A 23078-nucleotide genomic window follows, 5' to 3' on the forward strand; every position below is an offset into this window, starting at 1 on the left:
TGGAATGCCCTGCCAGTAGCAGTGGTGGACTCTCCCTCATTATGGGCATTTAAGCGGGCATTGGATAGGCATATGGAGGATAGTGGGCTAGTGTAGGTTAGGTGGGCTTGGATCGGCGCAACATCGAGGGCCGAAGGGCCTGTACTGCACTGTATTCTTCTATGTTCTATGTTCTAATGATGCTGTAGAAGCTCAGCTCACTGTTTGAACTCACACCAGCTCTCCACTGGCCTGGGACTGGCGGTTAGAGGGATGTTTTTGATCAACAGTGATGGAGGGAGAGGTTTATATTTGGAGCAGACAGAGGGTCATTCCAGAGGAAGTTCTTCCCACAACTCCCCTCCGATCATTCCCAATGTGGCGGTGGTGACAGCTGGTCAGCTCTAGTATCTTTCTGGGAACTGTCAGGTCAAGTGTGAGGTGGGACATAAAGCTTCAGGTCACTGACCCGTCACAGTGACCTCCAGATCATTGATCACTAGAGAACTGCGCGAGGGAAACTAATGGGACCATCGGCCATTAAACCACCTGGAGCTTATGGATATTAAGGGATGTAGTTACAAGGTTAATGGATGCACTGGTGGTCCTCTCCCTGGCATCCTTACATTCTGAAAAATGTCTCAGGGGTTAGAAACTGCCTAGGTAACACTTTTAACAAGAGACGGCAACAGAAATGATAACTAAAAGGCAGTTAGCTTAACGCCAGTTATTGGGAAAATGTAGAGTCTATTAGAAAGGGTGTAATAGCAGAACATTTAGAAATACATTTTAGCATGAAGCAGAGACAGCATAGCTGCAGGAAGGGTAAATCATGTCTGACAAATGTACTAGAATTCTTTGAGGAGGTAACAAGCAGAATGGATTGTGGGAAAGCAGTGAATGTAATATATTTGGATTTTCACAAGGTGTTTGATAACGAATGAAACATTAAGTTATTTAAGAAGAGCCCATGGAGGTAATCTATTAGCATTGGTATATTGTCAAACCATTGGAAGACAGAGAGTTCGAATGTGGCATTTACAGGGTGGTAACCTGTAACTTGTGGAATGCCATAGGGATCAATGCTGGGGCCACAATTATTCACAAGATATATTACTGACTTGAATGAGGAAAGTGAATGTACTATAACCACGTTTGCAAATTACACAAAAATAGTGGCAAGGTGAGAAGGCAGGATGACACAAAGAGTTTGCAGAGGGACAGAGAAAATCAGGTAATGAGCAAAACTTGGCAAATGGAGCATAATGTTGGAAAATGTGAGGATTTGCACTGTGGTAGAAAGAAATGAGGTGTTGGGTATTATTCAAATGGAGAAAGACTGCTGAAAGCTACAGCACAGAGGTAGATTCTGGGTATGGAGGGACTGTCTCATGAGGAGGAGTGCGTAGGTTGGGTCTATACTCATTGGAGTTTAGAAGAATGAGGGACAAACGTGTTGCAACATACAAGATGCTCAGGGGACCTGACAGGTTAAATGTGCGGACCTGACAGGGTAGATGTAGAGACCTGACAGGGTAAATGTGGGGACCTGACAGGGTAGATGTAGAGACCTGACAGGGTAGATGTGGGGACCTGACAGGGTAGATGTAGAGACCTGACAGGGTAATGTGGGGACCTGACAGGGTAGATGTGGGGACCTGACAGGGTAAATGTGGGGACCTGACAGGGTAAATGTAGAGGGGTTATTTTCCCTTGTGGGAGAGTCTAGGACCAGAACACAGTGTTGGCTTTTTAAGATAGAAATAAGGAGGAATTTCGTCTGTTGGAGGATAGTGAATCTGTGGAATTCTTTCACACAGACTGCTATCAAGGCAGGCTCATTAGTATATTCAGGGCTGAGACAGACAGCTTTTTAATCAGTGAAGGAATCAAGGATTATGAGGTAAATGCAGGAACTTGGAGTTGAGGATTATTAGATCAGCCCTGGTCTCACTCAATGGTGGAGCAGACTTAATGCTGTTACATCTTATGGTCATATATTCTGCACCTGTCTTCATTGTACATGGTGCAAACAATATCCCAAAAATAGCTCAGAATCAGGAGGCAAAAGGGAGGGAGGAACTAAAACAATGATAATTACCAGGCAAGGCCACTGAGAAAAATATCAGAACTAAAATCTTACACGCCCTTTGGTCCTGATGGATTTTTCTGAATAAATATTTGTTCATGGATGCAGTCTTTTCTGGCTGGGCCCAGCATTTATTGTCCTCCAATTGCCCCTAGAGAAGGTGGGGGTGAGCTGCCTTCTTGAACCACTGCAGTCCGTGTGCTGTGGGTAGACCCACAATGCCCTTTGGGTGGGAATTCCAGGATTCTGTTCCAGCAACCTTTAAAGAACGGTGATATATTTCCAAGTCAGGATGGCTTGGAAGGAAATCTGCCGATGATGGTGTTCCCATGTAACTGCTGCCCTTGTCCATCTAGATGGAAGCAGCCATGGGTTTTTAAGGTGCTGTCTGAGGATCTTTGGTGAATTTCTGCAGTGCATCTTGTGGATGGTACATACTGTTGCTACTGAGTGTTGGTGGGGGAGGAAGTGGATGCTTGTGAGTATGGCACCAATCAAATGGGTTGCTTCATCCTGGATGGTGTCGAGCTTCTTGAGTGCTGATGAATGGTGCTGAACATTGTGCAATCATTGATGATCATTCACATTATGATGGAGGGAAGGTCATTGATGAAGCAGTTGAAGAGGGTTGGGCGAAGGACACCATCCTGAGGAACCCCTGCAGAGTTGAGGTGGAGCTGAGATGATTGAATTCCAACTACCAAAATCCTCTTCCTTTGTGCCAGGGTAACTTCTCCCGTTTTCCATTGACTCCAGATTTGCTGGGACTCGATGATGTGACACTCAGTCAGATGTGGTCTTGACATCAAGGGCAGTCACACTCACCTCACTGGCACAATTCTGCTCTTTTAACCATGTTTCTGCTCATATTATGAAGATGTCAGGATCCAAGTGATCCTGGTGGAACCTGTAGAGCGTTAGTGAGCAGTATTCATTGACTTCAGCTATTTCTCAATATCACAAGGAGTGTATTGAACTGGCTAAAGACTGGTATCTGTGAAACAGGGCACCTCAGGAGGAGGCCCTTTCACCTTAATGCCTTCAAAGAATTGGCTGCTGAATGTAGGTTTGCTCGCTGAGCTGGAAAGTTCATTTTCAGATGTTTCGTCACCGTAATAGGTAACATCTTCAGTGAGCCTCTAATGAAGGACTGGTGTTATAGCCCACTTTCTATTTATATGTTTGAGTTTCTTGGGCTGGTGATGACATAATTTCCTCTGATGATGTCATTTCCTGTTCTTTTTCTTAGGGGGTGGTAAATGGGATCAAAGTCAATGTGTTAGTTGATACAGTTCCAGTTGGAATGCCATGCTTCTAGGAATTCCCGTATGTGTCTCTGTTTGGCTTGTCCTAGGATGGATGTGTTGTCCCAGTCGAAATAGTGTCCTAACTCATCTGTACGTAAGGATACTAGTGAGAGAGGGTCATGTTGTTTTGTGACTAGTTGATGTTCATGTTTTCTGCCTGTTTGTCCAAGTAGTGTTTGTTACAGTTCTTTCACAGTATTTTGTAAATGTAAAATGAACAGGAAATGATATCAACAGAGGAAAGGATGTCACCACAGGAAATGACATCACAACCCAAGGAAACACAAACATATATATAGAAAGTGGGCTACATCACTGGTGCTTCATTTGGAGGCTCACTGATGATGTTACCTAGTATGGTGATAAAACGTCTGAAAATGAACCTTCCAGCTCAGAGAGGAAGCCTACATCCAAAACTTCAACCTGAGATACAAATCTTCTCAAAACTCGCCAACTGGCTGCTGAGATGGTAGATGTAATGTACATTCTGGAGCAGACCCATGACATTGGAAAATAACAACTATGATTCTTCTTTTCAAGAAAGGAAAGGGGCGGAAACATGTAACTACAGGCCAGTCAGCTCAATATTTGTCAAGTGCAGAAGTTTATTAATAATGAGGTTAGAATGGCACACTGCGAAAATCTCACTAAGAACAGACAAAGTCAACATGGTTTTCTGAAAGGGAAATCAGTTTTGACCAAATTCTGGGAGTTTCTTGAGGAAATAAGACAGTGTGGACAAAGGGGAACCTGGGCCTACACTGTATAGGTTGTCATTGATTAACTCAGAGCTGTTACTCACACTGTCACAGAAACCCATGGCAATGTTTGGGTTATCATCTGCAACAGTGAATGAGGACAGAATAGCAGCCCAACATTAATATCAAACACCACAATAGGTGGACACATTCAAAAAGAATCTCTCTTTAATGTTTACTGCCTCTTACATGAGAGTTTACATCTGGAGTTAGAAAACTGTGGACAGTTTTAAGAACTAATCCAGCTTTAACTGAGATAGGCAACAGCTAAATGAGCTGCGCAAACAGAAATGTGGCCAGCAATGCTGAGATTTGGTGTTCAATTCATCCTCCAAGCTGCTGGGAGACGGGTAAGTGCTGCATGACCAGAGCATGTGTGTTTGCAATCATGGGGATTGTGTTATGGTAAAACCACGGTAATTGAAACCACGAAAAGAAAACATCAAGGTTACCCAGAAGGCATTCAAAGTTTAAGGGACACATGAAAGGTTAAAATTCAAAAGAGTGACTGGCTAATGGGACATGGGGCAGAGACATTAACAGGTCATTTCTTGGCTGGCATGAGGTAAGGCCGTCAAGATCAGTGCTGGTTAACTTTGGTATAAATGTTAGATGGTTACAAGGTATCCAGGAAGGAACTGAAGAATGAAGCTAGAAAGGGACATGAGAAGGTTTTAGCGGGTAGGATTAAGGAAAACCCACAGTGTTCCTATGTGAGGAACAAGAGGATGGCCAGACTGAGGGTAGGGCCTATCCGGGAAAGTGGAGGGAATTTAAGCCTGGAGTTGGAGGAAGTTGGGGAGGTCCTTAATGATCACTTTGCTTCAGTATTCACTACTGAGAGGGACCTTGATGTTTCTGAGGACAGCATGAAACAGGCTGATATGCTCAAACAGGTTGATGTTAAGAAGATGAATGTGCTGAAAATTTTGGAAAACAGAAGAACAGGTAAGTCCCCTGAGCCAGATGGGATACACCCTTGGATGCTACAGGAAGTGAGGAAAGGGATTGCTGCACTTTTGGTGATGATCCTTGCACCTCACTGTTCACTGGAGTAGTGCCAGATGATTGGAGGGTGGAAAATATTATTCCTTTGTTCAAGAAAGGGAACAGAGATAACCTTGGGAATTACAGACCAGTCAGTCTTATGTCACCGGCGGGTAAAGTATTGATCATAGAGTCCCTATACTGTGGAAACAGGCCCTTCAACCCAACAAGTCCACACTGACCCTCCAAAGAGTATCCCACCCAAACCCATTCCCCATTACTCTATATTTATCCCTGACTAATGCACATAACCTACACAGTCCAGAACACTGTGGGTAACTTAGCATGGCCAATTCATCAAACCTGCATGTCTTTGGATTGCGGGAGGAAACCAGAGCACCCGGAGGAAACCCACGCAGACACGGGGAGAATGTGCAAACTCCGCACAGACAGTCGCCTGAGGTGGGAATTGAAGCTGGGTCCCTGGTGCTGTGAGGCAGCAGTGCTAACCACTGTGCCACCGTGCCACCCTTAAAAGGACAGTATTCTGAGAGACAGGATTTATGATTAATTGGAAAACCATAATTTGAATAGAGGTAGTCAGCATGGCTTTGTGAGAGGCAGCTCATGTGTCACAAACCTGATGGATTCTTTGAGGATATGACAAAACATGTTGATTAAGGCAGAGCAGTGGATGTGGAGTACATGGATTTTAGCAAGGGATTTGATAAGATTCCCCATGGTAGGCTCATTCAGAAAGTAAGCAGACATGGGTTACAGGGAAATCTAGTTGCCTGGATGTAGAATTGGCTGGCCCATAGAAGGAGGAAGTGAGATCTACAGATGCTGGAGATCAGAGTCAAGAGTGTGTTGCTGGAACAGCACAGCAGGTCAGGCAGCATCTGAAGAGCAGGAAAATCGATGTATCGGGCCACAGCCCTTCATCAGGCCCATAGAAGACAGAGGGTGGTGGTAGATGGGAAGTATTCAGCCTGGAGCTTGATGACTAGTGATGTTCCACAAGGATTGGTTCTGGGACCTCTGCTCGTTGTGATTTTTATAAATGACGTGGATGAAGAAGTGAGCGGGTGTGTTAGTAAGTTTGCTGCTGACATAAAGATTGGTGGAGTTGTGGATAGTGTGGAGGGCTGTTGTAGTTGTAACGGGACATTGACAGGATGCAGAGCTGGACTGATAAGTGGCAGATGGAGTTCAACCTGGAAAAGTGTGAAGTGATTCATTTTGGAAGGTTGAATTTGAATGTAGAATACAGGGTTAAAGGCAGGATTCTTGGCAGCGTGGTGGAACAGAGGGATCTTGGGGTCCATGACCATAGATCCCTCAAAGTTGCCCCCCAAGTTGATAGGGTTGTTAAGAAGTTGTATGGTGTGTTGGCTTTCATTAGCCGGGGGATTGAGTTTAAGAGCCGCCAGGTTATGCTGCAGCTCTATAGAGCCCTGGTTAGACCTCACTTGGAATATTGTATCCAGTTCTGATCGCCCCATTATAGGAAGGATGTGGAAGCTTTAGGGAGGGCACAGAGGAGATTTACCAGGATGCTGGACTAGAGGGCATGTCTTATGAAGAAAGGTTGAGGGAGCAAGAGCTTTTCTCATTGGAACGAAGAAGGATGAGAGGTGACTTGATAGAGGTGTACAAGATAATGACAGGCATAGAGAGAGTGGATAGACAGAGACTTGTTCCCAGGGCAGAAATGGCTATCATGAGGGGTATAATTTTAAGTTGATTGGAGGAAGGTTTAGGGGAGATGTCAGAGATAGGTTCTTTACACAGAGACTGGTGGGTGTGTGGAGTGCACTGCCATCGGTGGTAGTAGAGTCAGAAACATTAGGGACATTTAAGCGACTCTTGCATAGGCACTTGGAAGATAGTACAATGAAAGGTATGTAGGTTAGTCTGATCATTTAGTCGGATAAAAGGCCGGCACGACATCAAAAGACGAAGGACCTGTACTGTGCTGTTCTGTGTTCTAGTTCCCCGAAACAATTTGCTGAACTTCTGTCACAGAACATGAAGACCTTCTGTCAAAGTTAAGAGACTGTCTTGATTTTATATATTGCAATCAGATCGAGAATAATTGGCAAAACAAACTGCAGGAGCTTTAAAGCAAATGTTTTAAAGAATCACCTTTAAAAATGCTTCCATATCAATGTGAAATATGAGCTGTTTCTCACCTGGCACAGACACAATGGGCCAAATGGCCTCCTTTTGTACCACAGCAACATGTTCTTACTCACATTTGCATCTGGTGCAGGAGGGAAGCACCGACTGGAAGGACGCTGTTTGATCGTTGCAACTCTTGAGTCCGGTGTTGCATTTTCTGCAGCCCTCGATTGTTTGGAGTTTGACACAATTTCATCGAGTTTGTCTGTGGAGAACAGGGGGACACAGTTTGCTTCAAACTTACAATGTCCATTAAAACTAGAAGAAAGATTTCTGCAAACTGAACACAAAACCTGGACAATGTTTTCATGCACACGACACCTTGCTGCAAAGTGACATTCAGCACAGTCAGAAAGCTGTAACTGTGCAAGACACATGCATTGTTAATTCATGTACACATTGAGGTTTTTTTACTTAGTGTGGTTTGAAAAGCAGTCCTCCTCTTCAAACCCTCTAAATGTGATGGATCAAGATCTATAGTAAGGTAGAAATGAAAAGTAAAGTTCAGAAAACAAAAACATATTCATTTTGGTTTTAATTGTAAACATAGTCAAATTGCAAAAAATGAAAATGACAGCATCAGGAAATCTCCAACAGTATCCTGTTACATCATAATGCTAAAGTACATTTGCAACTAAATTGGAATTGAAATGTGATCAGCTGTTTGGTGAGCTATAACAACTGCTGAACAAAAGAGGCTTTGTATTCATTCAGCTTCACTACTGTTTTGAATGGAATATTTTTGATGAAATTGGTCTACATCATAAATGCAAAACAAGTCCTGTGCTATGACCTTGGGAAGGAGCAGTAAGTTATTCTTTACTGAAAACTCAGATTTGTGATAAAGGAACTAAGTCACAAAAGTTCACTGTTCGAATAGAAGATTTACTCCATCAAGAATCTAAGAACATGCATTAAAGATAATAAAATACGATAAACAGAATTATTCATCTCCAAAATAAAAGATCTAGACTTCACTTGCCTCTACAATGTCTGCACCATTTAGATCCCAAACTATTCAAGCCAGGTATTGATCAAAACCTAGAAAATTAACAACTTGGTCTGTGTGCTGTGTCAAAGATTCATGGATGAGTTGAGATTTTTTGATTTTCATTTACTTGTCAGCAACACTGCCCCTTCAAATCACCTCCAAACACCTGAAGGTTGCAAACTTCTTGTCCAGCACAGCCACTTCTTTTCGGGATACTGCTGGATCTAACATTCTGAAACTATGAGATGTTATCCAAAATGTTCTGCCTATCTTGGCTATAGCAGAAACTGACTGCCAGTACAGTCTTTACATTAACACACATTTTTAACTATTTTTGGAATTTCAACTGGGTTCTACTGAAAGTGGGGTACCCTTCAGACCACCTTCTTCCTAATTCCCAAATTAAGTTACTCAAACTGAGAGCGACTCCCAGGAATCCTGATATGGTCGCTGTTACAAGAACACTGGGCAAACTGGTAGTTTTCAGCATGTGAATTGCTAGACCATAATCATTGAAAGAATCTCGTGCATGGAAGATAGAACTCAGAATGAAATTGGAACACCAGAAGAATCTTTCTTGTACACATTTGAACAAAATAAATATAGAAATGTAACTAAACAAGTGTCCAAGTAAGAGAAGGATTTGAACTAATAAAAGTTTCGACCTTGAACTCAGTCCAGTTGACATAACCCAGTTTAACATTTTTATTGTAGCTTTCCCTCCTGCAGACTGTAATACACACTCATACCCTGGAAAGCAGTTCCTTTTATTAACTGCATGTCACAACTCAGTCTATTGGTGTAAGCAGAGTTACATAGAAAATAGGATCAAGAGTAGGTCATTCAGCCCTTCAAGCCTGCTCACCCTTCAATATGATCGTGGCTGATCATCAATCTCAATGCCATATACCCAGTTTCTCTCCATAACTCTCGATCCCCTTAAAATTTAAAAATATATCCATCTCTTTCATGAATATATTCAGTGACATATTCTCCACAGTCTTCTCTGGTCGAGAATCTCTCAGGTTCATAATCCCTCCAGTGAAGAAATGGTTCCTATTCTCAGTCCGAAATGGCCCACCCCATATTCTGAGACTGTCCTCCCCTGGTTCTCGATCCCCAACCGGGGAAATCCTCCTCCCTGCATCTAATCTGTCAGCTTTGTTAGAATTTTATACATTTCAATCAGATCCCCCTCTCATCATTCTTAACTCTACAGAGTACAGGCCCAGTCAAACCAATCTCTCCTCCTTGGACAGTCCTGCCATCTCCTGCTATCAACTAAGTGAGCCCTCGATGGCAGGGTCTATCCTTTCTCAGGTACAGAGATTAAAATTCCAGCTGTGGTCTCACCAGGTCCGTGTATAACTGCAGTAACACATCCCTACTTCTGAACTCAAATCCTCTTACAATGAAGGCAAATATCCCATTTATCTTTACATTTATTTACTGCAGCTGCCTGTCAACTTTCATTGATGGTGCATGAAAACTCCAAAATCTCTTTATACCCTCACATTCCCAATATATCACCATTTCAACAATACTCTGCCTGCCTGTTTATCCCATTAAACTGTACAACCCCAGACTTAGCTACACTACACTGCATTTGACATGTGCTTACTCACTCACTCAACTTGTCTGAGTCACAGTGAAACCTTCTTGCACCCTCCTTACAATCCTGCTCTGGGATTTGTACCAATGCAGCTCTCGGTCCAAGAGCTGGCATTACTGATGGTCAACGGATAATAAAAGTTAGTAAGAGTAAAACAAAAACTGGCTGCAGGTTCTCAACAAACCCATCCCACCCTGTTGCTATGAACCTTTATCATCTCTTTCACTTCAGGTAAAATTGAAGGTTTCTAAAGATTTGTCAGATGGTAATGGCACAGCGTTATAAACGTGCATGTGTTGTTCCTTGCATGAAAGATAAAACAGCAGCCTGTGCTTTCATCATTTCCAATGACACAATCACCAGATACATTTCACAATGAAGGGAGAACAGTGATCTCCTGTTAGATTCATCCAGTAAATGCACCCACTCACTCCAATGCGTCACCCCTGTGCCATCACCTCTAGGCATCAAGAAGGTGCTCATTTGCAATTGAAATGTTGAAGTATTAATTTCCGACTAACCCAGAGAGTCATGGTTTCCACCCAATACAATGTGCAAATGCAATGTTGCTACTTTAGCACCAACTAAAACAGATTGCAACAAAATATAAACAACAAACAGCATGAAACTCCACTTCACGGTCAATTGATTGGTTAAATTTGCCAGGGGAGATAGCATTTTAATTAAGGACTAGCAAGTTTTGAGAAGATTTGTAGCTCATGTTGAGGTTCGGGATGTAGGTTTGCTCGCTGAGCTGGAAGGTTCATTTTAACGAAGCCCTGCTGATGATTCCTGCTTTCTATTTATAAGTTTGGGTTTCAATGTTTGGGAAACCCAAACATAGACAGCAGGGATCATCAGCAGCACCTCATCCGGAGGCTCACTGAAGATGTTACCTAGTGTGGTGATGGAATGTCTGGAAATGAATCTTCCAGCTCAGTGAGCAAACCTACATCCAGTATGTTAAGGACAAATTACTTGGATGTGTACCTTCCTTGAGTCAGTGTAAGGTTGGCTGAGCTATTGGGATATTTGGAGGGGATTGGGATGGTAATCTTTAACACTGAAAGCCCGTGGGCTGAGCCTGGCATGGGGTAGGAAGGCAAGTGCTGAGGATGACACAGAGTCTGTAGAGGGATACAGACGGCTTATGGGATTGGGCAAAATCTTGGCAGATGGAATGTAATGCAGGAAAATAGGAGTTTCTGCACTTTGGCAGGAAGAATAGAGGAGCTGAATATTACTTAAATGAGAAAGTCTGCAGAAAGCTGTCGCAAAGAGGGATTAGGGAGACTTCCTGAATCACAAAACGTTAACATATGGGTTCAGTAGGTAATAGGAAGGGTAAAGCAATGTTGGGATTTATTTCAAAGGGCATAGAGTATAAAGTAGGGAAGTCTTGCTAAAAGTATAGAGGGAAAAGATACCATAGACCCAGAGGTCTATTGTCTCATTACAGAGAGATGACTGGTGGAGGTTTAACCTGAGGGTCACCAAGCCTCAAGTGACAAGGAGAGGTTGGAAAGATGGGGCACTGATGGTGACCTCGGCTGGAACAGGAATTGAACTCAAGCTGTTGATATCACTCTGCATCACTTGTGAGCTGTCCAGACAACTGAACTAACCAACCACCCCATCCTTGTGAAAGAAAACTCTACAAGGTACTAGTCAGACTTCAGGTGAAAAGCTGAGAAAGTTTTGGTCCCTTTATCAAAGTCTGGATAGATTGGCAGTGGAGGCCCAGTCTCTGGATTCATTTAAGAAAAAGTTGGATAGAGCTCTCAAGGATAGTGGAATCAAGGGTTATGGAGATAAGGCAGGAACAGGATACTGATTAAGGATGATCAGCCATGATCATATTGAATGGTGGTGCAGGCTCGAAGGGCAGAATGGCCTACTCCTGCACCGACTGTCTATTGTCTATTGAGGTAATGTGGAGTGGGTTCACTCAGCTGATCTGGGACATGGAGGGATTTTCTTGAAGAATAAATTGAATAAGTTGGTCCTGCACTCAATAGAGTTTAGAAAAATGAGATCTTTCATTGAAGCATACAAGGGACTTGACAGGGATATGTGGGAAGGTGGCTTCGCCTCATGGGGGAGTCAAAGACCAGCAGGCATCATTTCAGAATAAGGTATCACCAATTTAAGACAAAGATGAGGGGGAATTTCTGCTCTCAGAGGGTAGTGAGTCTGTGGAATTCTTTACCACAGAAGGCTATCGAGGCTGGGTTGTTTAAGCATATTCAAGGATGAGACAGATGGATAGATAGCTGTTTAATCTGGAAGAGAATCAAGGTATGGGGAAAAGGGAGGCAAGTGGAGTTGAGGATTATCAGATCAGCCAGGATCTCACTGAATGGATGTAGGTTTGCTCGCTGAGCTGGAAGATTCATGTTCAGACATTTCATCACCATACTAGGTAAGATCTTCAGTGAGCCTCTAGATGAAGCATTGCTGATGATTCCTGCTTTCTATTTATATGTTAAGGCTTCTTTGGGTTTGTGATGTCATTTCCTGTGGTGGTGTCATTTCCTGTTCTTTTTCTCAGGGGTGGTAGATGGGGTCTAAGTCGATGTATTTGTTGATAGAATTCCGATTGGAATGCCATGTTTCTAGGAATTTTCACGTGTGTCTTTGTTTGGCTTGTCCTAGGATGGATGTGTTGTCCCAGTCGAAGTGGTGTCATTCCTCATCCCTATGTAAGGATACTAGTGAGAGAGGGTCATATCTTTTGTGGCTAGGTGATGTTCATGTATCCTGGTGTCTAGTTTTCTGCCTGTTTGTCCAATGTAGTGTTTGTTACAGTCCTTGCACGGTATTTTGTAAATGACATTAGTTTTGCTTGTTGTCTGTATCGGGTGTTTCAAGTTCATTAGCTGCTGTTTTAGTGTGTTGGTGGGTTTGTGGGCTACCATTATTCCAAGGGGTCTGAGTGAGCCTAACCCTAGTCTAACCCTACTCAGACCCCTTGGCATCATGGTAGCTCACAAACCCACCAATCCACCAACACACTAAAATAGCAGCTAATGAACTTGAAAGATCCGATACAGACATGAGCAAAACTAATGTCATTTACAAAATACCGTGCAAGGACTGTCACAGGAAATATCGCCACAGGAAATGACATCACTGACCCAAAGAAACCCAAACATACAAATAGAAAGCAGGAATTGTCAGCAATGCTTCATCTAGAGGCTCACTGAAGATCTTACCTAGTATGATGACGAAATGTCTGAACATGAACCTTCCAGCTCAGCGAGCAAACCTACATCCAAAACCTCAACCGAGATACAAATCATCTTAAAACTCACTAATCTCATTGAAATGCAGAGTGAAGGGCTGAATGGCCTACTTCTGTTCATACATTTTATGGTGCATAAACTGTAAAGAGCTTCATTTCTCAGTCACCCACACTTATGTCTTGTAGGCACTTGGCCTGTTGAAAGTCACTGGAGACAGGTTACGTCTGGCTGGGGAGTGTTGCAAAGCTCAAGCACAAATCTGATGTTGAGCTGACACTTCAGTGAAACAATACTTCCCGAACGTAGGGGATCCTACAGCCTTTGCATCAGCTGAGTGGGCCATAATGTTGGAGATAAGTTAAGGAAAATGAATGTTTAGTCAGGAACATTATGACCAAACAACACTGGATATTGATTTGTTTCAATATAAGATACTGATTAAAGGTGGCATTTACAACTTACATTTATAGAACATAGAAAAGTACAGCACGGAACAGGCCCTTTGGCCCACAATGTTGTGCCAAGGTTTAATACTAATGTAAAATATAGTAACTTAACCTACGCACCCCTCAACTCACTGCTATCCATGTGCATGTCCAGCAGTTGCTTAAATGTCCCCAATGACTCTGCTCCCACCACCACCGCTGGCAACGCATTCCATGCATTCACAACTCTCTGCGTAAAGAACCTTCCTCTGACGTCTCCTTTATAGCTTCCCCCTAATATCTTCAAACTATGACTCCTCGTACCAGTCAGTCCTGCCCTGGGGAAAAGTCTCTGGCTATTGACTCTATCCATTCCTCTCATTATTTTGTACACCATGGTCAGGTCATCTCTCTTCCTCCTTCTCTCCAGAGAGAAAAGTCCAAGCTTATTCAACCTTTCTTCATAAGGCAAGCCCTCCAGCCCAGGCAGCATCCTGGTAAACCTTCTTTGCACCTTCTCCAAAGCCTGTGTATCTTTCCTACAGTTGGGCGACCAGAACTGGACACAATATTCCAAGTGTGGTCTCACCAGGGACTTGTAGAGCTGCAGCAAAACCTCATGGCTCTTAAACTTGATTCCCCTGTTAATGAAAGCCAAAACACCATATGCTTTCTTAACAACCCTATCCAATGGGTGGCAACTTTGAGGGATCTATGTACTAAAGGTTATGTAGCATCTTTAACATGGGAAAGCATCCCAAGGTACATCACCTTTGTGATTACCAAACAAGGGCTTTGACTCCAACCTGCATAAAGGAATGGATTTTACACTCTCTGCTTGGTCTTGGGGAATCATCTCATACAACCCAGCAGGAGGTCCCAACCTCCTTGACTGCCCCCTCCCTCTCCAACTGCCCCCTCCCTCCCTGACCCCCGTCCCATTCCCCTCCCTCTCTGACCGCTTCCCCCCTCGACTGGTCCCACCCTCCCCACCATGACTGTGACCCCCTCCCCCCAACCACCCCCTCCATCCCCAATTGGCCCCTCCATCCCCGACCGCCTCAGCCTCCCTAACCACCCCCTCCCCTCCCTGGCTTTTCCCAATTTTACCACCTGCATGGACGTTGTTGAGAGGTCTCCCTCCAGAGGGTCAATTAATGCCAACTGAAAGGTGTCCTCCTGCAGGGGAAGGTGAGTGCCATGGATCTTGGGTAACTCAACCTGAGGAAGTATTCAAACAAGTGGGGAAGTTGTGTTGGGGTGGGGTGGGATTGGTGGGGCAGTGTGGAACTGGGGACTCAGGACATTCCCATTGTGGGGGTGACTGTCCTCATGGATCAGGGCAGGGTCTGGGGGTGTGATTGAGGAGTGTGGGTGTGAGGTACGAATGGGGCTAACTGAAGAGTTACTCAGCAGCTGAACTCTGTATTTAATTGTTTCACTTTTCCTGAGCAGACTATCTAATTCATTTCATTGGAACCTTTTGAGAAAGGGTCACTGGACCAGAAACGTTAACTCTGATTTCTCAGCACAGATGCTGAGAACATTCCAGCGCAGTACAGGCCCTTCAGCCCTCGATGTCGTGCCGACCTGTGAAACTAATCTGAAGCCCATCTAACCTACACTATTCCTTTCTCGTCCATATGTCTATCCAATGAAAAGACCTGCTGAGCTTTTCCAGCAGCTTCTGTTTTTGTTTCTGATTTACAGCATCTGCAGTTCTTTTCGTTTCTCTTTGGAATTTCTCTTGGAATACTTCAAGCTGCACTTTAACAAGGTTACAATCCAAACAACTACAAGTTAACACAAACTCCATGTAATTCCAGCACAGGATTGATTTTAAACTTCATTCACTTACCCGTTCGTTTCTTCCGTAAAGTAGCTTGAAGTGGAAAAAAAAGCGAGATTAATTTTTAAATGCCATGAAAAGGACAGACGGTGAATTTTCTTTGCACTTTTTCAGAGCAGCTTTATTTCAGGACAGGTACAGCTCAGAGTTTCTCCCACTCGACTGCTTTAACTCAATCTCAGGTTTTCAAAAATGTTTCTGAAAGTTATCACAGAGTTTTTCGCTGCTGCCATGTCAACCTTCTCTACTTCAGAAATAAACCTGTTTACAGTTTGTTCCTTTGGAGAGAGTTTATCACAATGTTCCCTGTTACTGGGCTGTTACTATCTCACATTAGTTGAAATAATTTACCTTTACATCTCTTTATTTCAAGTCTAGTAATTAGACCCCAATTCTCTTGTACTCTCTTTCTTTCCCTATGCTGAAATAAATCAGGCTCTGAATTTGCTCAAAATTTGAAACTCAGCATTTCTTTTCCCCAACAAAATGTGTATGTAGTGAGATAATCCAGGGTTTGTGCTAGCATGCTGCTGAACTCGAGATTCCTTGATTGTTTAGTCACGCTCTAAGTAGTTCAATAACAGATCCCATCCCTTCTCTCGACCTCGTCTAACCAATGCACAATCCAGCACTGAACCCTGCTTTGAACATTTACCCTCAACTGAATTTTTGTAATGCAAAGCCATGGCCCTATCAGCAGGCACAGCAATAACGCCATGGCTTTTTCTCAAAAGCAGCACTATTTGGAAAAACAGCATCCGAATCTGTTAGAGGAAAAAAACAAAAGCTCCACAACTGTATCTTCATAAACTGTATGTCATACATAATCTGCAGAAAAGGATGGAATTAAGTTTAACTTTAGTAAAGTCAAAAAGAGAGATTGAGAAAAGGTGGAAGTTCCATTGATTTCTGAACAAGGATCACGAAACACATTTTATATTCCAGCGTAGTATCACATTTATGCTTCAAGACATACAGGCTAAAACAGACCCAGTCAGATTGCTTTACATTCACAAATATTAAATGCTGCATTTCCTGTGGTTATCGGTGTTGTATTTTCTGCCTCACAGATTTGCAGAGATGACACTGGTGTTTATTCAATACTTTTAAAGCTTCTGCTCTCATACTTCCAGCTTTTTTCAATGTGGTCATGGGATGTATGTGTTTAACTTGCTCTACTTTTAAGGAACTAATGGGTTTATATTGACCTCGCCCTGCACTTCCTGTGGGTCACCCATTCCTCATGGTGCAACTGTTAATGAACAATAGGAACAAAGAGGCTCTGAAGGTTAAAAACACCACACAACGTGGACCATATTGATGGCAATTGCAAAATAAAAATAACATGATAGTTGTGTTGCTGGCCCAGTAAACCAAAAACCTGGAACAATCATTTAGAGACTTACATTCAAAACTTAAAATGGAATTTAACTCCACTCCAAGAAATCTGGAATGAAAGGCCAGTATTGATCATGGAATGTCCAATACATGCTGGTCTTGAATTATGACAATCCATTTGACAACATACTGAACTGTCAGGTAGTTTATTTGGTTGTCTACTTTATGAGGAGAAAGTGAGGTCTGCAGATGCTGGAGATCAAAGTTGAAACTTTATTGCTGGAACAGCACTGCTGGTCTTGAATTATGACAATCCATTTGACAACATACTGAACTGTCAGGTAGTTTATTTCGTTGTCTACTTTATGAGACTACATCAGAGACAATCCTTTTGTATACAAACTGCACAAAGTCCACTAAAGGGCTAAACTGCTTAAAAGCTGAGTAATTCCAACCATAAAGACAATGGCTATTACATTATTCTGTGTCTGAAAATGATAGCAGTGGTTAGCACTGCTGCCTCACAGCGCCAGAGACCCGGGTTCAATTCCCGCCTCAGGCGACTGACTGTGTGGAGTTTGCACATTCTCCCCGTGTCTGCGTGGGTTTCCTCCGGGTGCTCCGGTTTCCTCTCACAGTCCAAAGATGTGCAGGTTAGGGCCATGCTAAATTGCCCGTAGTGTTAGGTGAAGGGGTAAATGTAGGGGAATGGGTCTGGGTGGGTAGCTCTTCGGAGGGTCGGTGTGGACTCGTTAGGCTGAAGGGCCTGTTTCCACACTGTAAGTAATCTAATCTAATCTAATAATGTTCACTAAATCTGCGCTGACATGTTCTATCTGCAGTGTTAGCATTAATTGGTGCCATGACAGAACTGATTTGCTATCTGTTAGTATGCAGATTGGCATCAACAGATGTGCATGTCATTGAGGATAAATACAATTCATCCAAGTAATTTATATCATGGATCTCTTCCAGCCAAAACTGACGTAATGGTACATTATAAACAGGTACATTATAAACGGGTACATTATAAATGGGTATATTAAAAACGGGTACATTATAAATGGGTACACTATAAACGGGTGTTGTGGGAGTGGAGAAAGTTGGCATGAGTCTAGCGAACAGAAGAGGCCCCACTGTTCGGCAAGACCCAGCTGGTTTAATCTGTTTGGAAACCTCAAAAAGCATCTCCTTGCTGGGGGAGGGGCTGGATATACTGTAGAAGATAGCAGGAAGTTTGAAGGATATAGAAGAGAGGCTGGCACCCACAAAGACTTAAATTTTTGGGACAACTGTTCATGTGTGAGCTGATTCAACCTCATCAGCAACAAGAAATGTGCAGTCCACAACTCAGTAAGAAATCAGGCAAAATTAGTTTCAAGCTTTGACAAAGGGTCAGTTCGACTCAAAACGTCAGCTCTTTTCTCTCCTTACAGATGCTGCCAGACCTGCTGAGATTTTCCAGCACTTTCTCTTTTGGTTTCAGATTCCAGCATCTGCAGTAATTTGCTTTTATCCAGATAAAGTCAGTCATTGGCTAGTACCAGACCTGGTCCTTCAGAACATCATTAGCTCCACAGACCCATAAAAGGATTTGAAATTGATTAGAAAATATCTATATTGAACTGATTCGATATCTGTTAGTGTGCAGACTGGCATCAACCGATATGCAGTTTACTAAAGGACAAATACAACTCCCTCTACAGAGATTGATTAGTAAATCAATCTGACCTGGCATCAAGAGTTAATATTATCTCTCTGCAACCAAATGTTATGCTTAAAGTCTGTGCATGGCACCTGAGTCCCATTCCTTTCCTGCTAAGAAATGCAGTTCCTGCTATAGGTAGCCACAGTGTTTCAGCTCAGAGATACATTGTTTGTGAAAGACCTTACTCTTGTGAGTGTGAATTCTACATGTATCAGGTCAGGAGGAGCCCTTTACAAGTTACTACAGGAACAGAACACTCTCTTGGATAAAGTTCGATTCCCTGATAGTTTGGAGAAGAAATTCCAGATGATTTGACCTGAGTTTTGACCCTGTCCCGGAGATGTTTCCAGTGGGAACAAAAAGTGCTGGAAATCACAGTGGGTCACACAGCAGCCATGGAGAGAGAGTAAATGGCTCTTCAGCAGAGTGGATGTTTCCCATGGGATCAGACTGTGTTCTTTGGGATAATTGAAGTTTCACCATCAGAAATGACAAAGCTGAAAGAATCAGTGTCTTTATCCATTTGTCATTGGTTGTATGTTGGTCTCACCTTTGCTGCTGAAGGCAAATGGGTTGATAAAGACCAGACCACCCTGGTTCAACATCCCAGGAAATATATGACAAACCACACCATTGCACAGCAACAGAAAGGAATTTGGAGGATGTCCCATTCTGAGCTGAAAGGGTGCCATTCCTGCGAACACTTGCTGTGGACAATCCCTTGCTGTTCAGTAAAAGAGTTACTGAAGGCAGCAAGGCACTCCAAGTAAAGCAGAGGTTTTTACAAGTGACACATCTGGCTGTAATCATTCTTCCTGCTCTACAGTCCGGTAGAGAAAGCAATGACCTAGTTTCAACACATCCAAGGAAACCTCAGTGTGATCAAAATCAGTGTCATTAGAAAAAGAATAATTCCCAGCATTTTTGGTGACCAGTCTGTAATTGCAGCCTGAACTGAGGGGACTGTTTTTTGCTCCTAATGTAACAGTTTGCAAAGTTCCAGGACAAAATACCATGATCTGTGACTGGAGATTGTGTATTGCAATGCACGCCACTTATAGCAACTGGCTATAGATAGTAAAATTATTAGCAGAATACATGATTGTTCAAGTTGGGTACAGTGAAAAAAATAAAACAGACTCACAATTACTCTGCACAACACATAACCTATCATATGTCCCTGATTATTGTAAATCACAGCAGCACGACCTACCTGTTCCAGAGTGTGTGACAATACCACTGAACAGGTTGATTCAACAATATCCGCAGTACCAAAAATGAACAATATTTGGCGCCACATAGAAGCATGTTTAGGGCCTGTACTTGGTATCTGAGTCCCATCTCTTTTCTGATAAGAAATGTTATTCTTGCATTTCTAGTTGGTCACAGTTTTTCAGCTCAGAGATACATTGTGGAGGTTACTTTGTCCTTTCATGAATTGTGCTTGGGTTCAAGCTGGGGCCAATACAGGTCACCTTACCAAAAAGATGCAAGAGTGAAAGACATATCTGCACATGGCAGATTGTTCAGCCAAAGGTCCAATAAAAATGGGTCTTCCACCAAAAAGAATGACAGACAATGCTGACTTCAAGCAAAACAAAACATCAACACCTTTTGTTAACTTGTTGAGGTGACTGTGCTGCAGAGTGGGGAATCCAGAGCTATTTGGGGAAATAGAAGGAGTAGGTATTCGTCTACAAAAACACTCCCAAGGCCAAAGGTACTGGGACAATAGAGAATGGCCACTAAGCTGATATTGAGAAGTTTGTTTCAGAATGAGCCCTCAATAATTGTCACCATGGAGACCATGTCATCATGGTACAATGCTTTTAAGAAGGCCAAGTTAAAGTGGAGCAGGATGAAAAAAACTCAGAACCATACCTTTATAGACAACACTAAATCTCTAACATTACAGCAAAGGATCAAGGTCACTCAGAGAATTCCAAAACATTTCTGCCAATATTACCTTGTTTAATTTACCTTGTGGCTACAAGACCAAATCAAAGGCTATGAATACTGCAGTGAGTAACTCACCTCCTGACTCCCCAAAGCCTGGCCACCATCTACACGGCACAATTCAGGAGTGTGATGGAATACTCCCCACTTGCCCTGGATGGGGGCGGCTCCAACAACATTCAAGAAGCTTGACACCATCCAGGACAAAACAGCCGCTGAATTGGCATCACATCCACAAGCATCCACTCCCTCCACCACTGATGCTCAGTAGTGGCAGTGTGAACTATCTACAAGATGCACTATTGCATTTTGAGAAGATTTGTAGCTCAAGTTGTGGTTCTGGATGTAGGTTTACTCGCTGAGCTGGAAGGTTCATTTTTAGACGTTCCCTCACCCTACTAGGTAACATCTTTAGTGAGCCTCCGGACGAAGCACTGCTGATAATTAATGCTTTTTTAGTTGATGTCATTTCCTATGGCGATGTCTTTTCCTGTTCTTTTTCTCAGGGGTGGTAAATGGGGTCCAAGTCAATATGTTTGTTGATAGAGTTCCGGTTGGAATGCTACGCTTCTAGGAATTCTCATGCATGTCTCTGTTTGGCTTGTCCTAGGATGGATGTGTTGTCCCAGTCAACATAGAACATAGAACATAGAAGAATACAGCGCAGTACAGGCCCTTTGGCCCTCGATGTTGCGCCGATCCAAGCCCACCTAACCTATACTAACCCACTATCCTCCATATACCTATCCAATGCCCGCTTAAATGCCCAAAGTGGTGTCCTTCTTCATCTGTATGTAAAGATACTAGTGAGAGAGGATCATGTCGTTTTGTGGCTAGTTGATGCCCTGCAGAGATCCACCAAAGATCCTTAGACAGCTCCTTCCATCTAGGAGGACAAGGACAACAGATACATGGGAGCACCACCCCCTGCATGTTCCACTCCAAGCCACACACCATCCTGACTTGGAAATATATTGCCATTCCTTTAGTGTCACAAGCTCAAAATCCTGGAATTCCCTCCCTAAGGGCGATTGTGGGACTACCCACAACACATGGACTGCAGCGGATCAAGAAGACAGCTCACCCCCACCTTCCCAAGGGGCAACTAGGGACGGGTAATAAACTCTGGCCCTGCCAGGGGTACCCATGTCCCATGAGTGAATAGCAGAGAAACAATGTGAGCTGGTTGCAGTTGGTTTGCCTTGAGGTAATCAGGCCTGGTGCTGGCTGCCTTCGGTACCAGCTAAAGTTGGAAGAGGGAGGAGGAGCAGGTGCAGAGACACGTTCCCATTCCTGTGTCTGTTACTAGGCTAGCACCCTGTTTCTCACACAGTCCCCTGACACCTGGCACTAGGTGTGTTTCACATTGAAACCTGTCTGTTTAGGGTCAGGTTTGGCTTTTGGACACACGACAGCAGCCACAGTGTTGCAAAAGCCAGCTGGAACAGAACTGGATTTCAGGCCCAAGCTTTCTTGTTGTGGATTTTCATCAGCTGGAAACATGTCAAAGGGCTAAACATCTCTGCTGAATGTCATTGCTTTTTTTTGGAATAACTTGTCTGTCATTGCAGAGCACAGTGGATGTGTTGTTTATATATTCTGCCCCACCCAGAAAACAAGTTAGATGGCAAACTGAGTTAATTACCAGAAATAATTTCCACTCATTGAGGAAGCTTGAAAATTAAGGTTTTTTTTGGGCACAAGACTCTAATCAAAATGATGGCTCTACCAGGAGAACTGGTAAATGGTTCAGCAGAATTTGTCAGTGGTCTTCATTTGTTGAAAACGAAGTTACTCACTGACGAAGAATTAGTCACTGAGTATTTACCAAGTTACCATTCTTGAACAAGTTAAAATATATCTTTAATTCAGGTTTTATTAAAAAAAGTTCTTTAAGCTGCCAAATTGTCCATGACACATCTTAAATTTGAGCAGGAAGCTGAGGGAAGATCAAATGACTTCACAGAACAGGACGGAGTACAAAATACACTCGATGTGTTCCCCATGTAGAAAGCCTGGGCTCAGCCCTTGATGGCAGGTGGACTCAGGTAGCTCCCCTCTGCAGAGTTTTCCTTTCATTTCAGCAACGGTCAAAGGACCAATTGGAACGTACTTCCACGGAACTGATGAGGTCATAAGACAGAAATAGGCCATTTGCTCCATCATGACTCTACTGGCTCACACAAACAGCTATCCACTAAAGCCCCATCCCATACACTTTCCCCAAACTCACTGAAACTTTTATTCTCCAAACATACACCTTTTCAAAATGTATTACATTTTCTGATCTCACTGTGTCCACCTCAACAACATTCTAAATAAAATATTAGACCTCCATTTGGGCTTTGGACTGATGTCAGCTTGTCACCAACTTGTTTTAAACACTCATCACAATTCCTTGAACTTCTCAAATGTATTATTATTCTTCCTGTAGTTGTTACACAACTCTTAACCCAAAGCCTCATTGCTGATGTAGCAGCATTCAGAGCAAGAGCAGATCATGCAGCTCCCCTCTGGTCTGTTCTGCTGCCCTGATGACCCGACATTCCTTCCTGTCCCAATACCTCTTCACCCTTTGCCTGTTGACATCTGCCTTAAAAATATTCCGAGGCCCTGCTTCTACCATCTGCCCCAGAAGCTGAATTCCAAA

At 43.1% G+C, this 23078-nt stretch overlaps 1 protein-coding gene across 1 annotated transcript in view; it reads right to left on the minus strand.

Annotated features, from left to right (window-relative positions):
• Positions 1-23078, minus strand: part of LOC122557606 (SH3 and multiple ankyrin repeat domains protein 2-like) — a 49538-nt gene that overhangs the window by 5827 nt on the left and 20633 nt on the right. The window contains exons 4-6 of the mRNA XM_043705324.1: positions 15436-15459; positions 7719-7778; positions 7379-7509 (exon numbers count right to left, since the gene is read on the minus strand). Coding sequence (XP_043561259.1) covers positions 7379-7509; positions 7719-7778; positions 15436-15459 — 215 coding nt within the window. The remainder of the gene's footprint in view (positions 1-7378; positions 7510-7718; positions 7779-15435; positions 15460-23078) is intronic.

Source organism: Chiloscyllium plagiosum, chromosome 16 (assembly GCF_004010195.1).
Source record: "Chiloscyllium plagiosum isolate BGI_BamShark_2017 chromosome 16, ASM401019v2, whole genome shotgun sequence".
In the NCBI taxonomy this organism is placed as follows: domain Eukaryota; kingdom Metazoa; phylum Chordata; class Chondrichthyes; order Orectolobiformes; family Hemiscylliidae; genus Chiloscyllium; species Chiloscyllium plagiosum.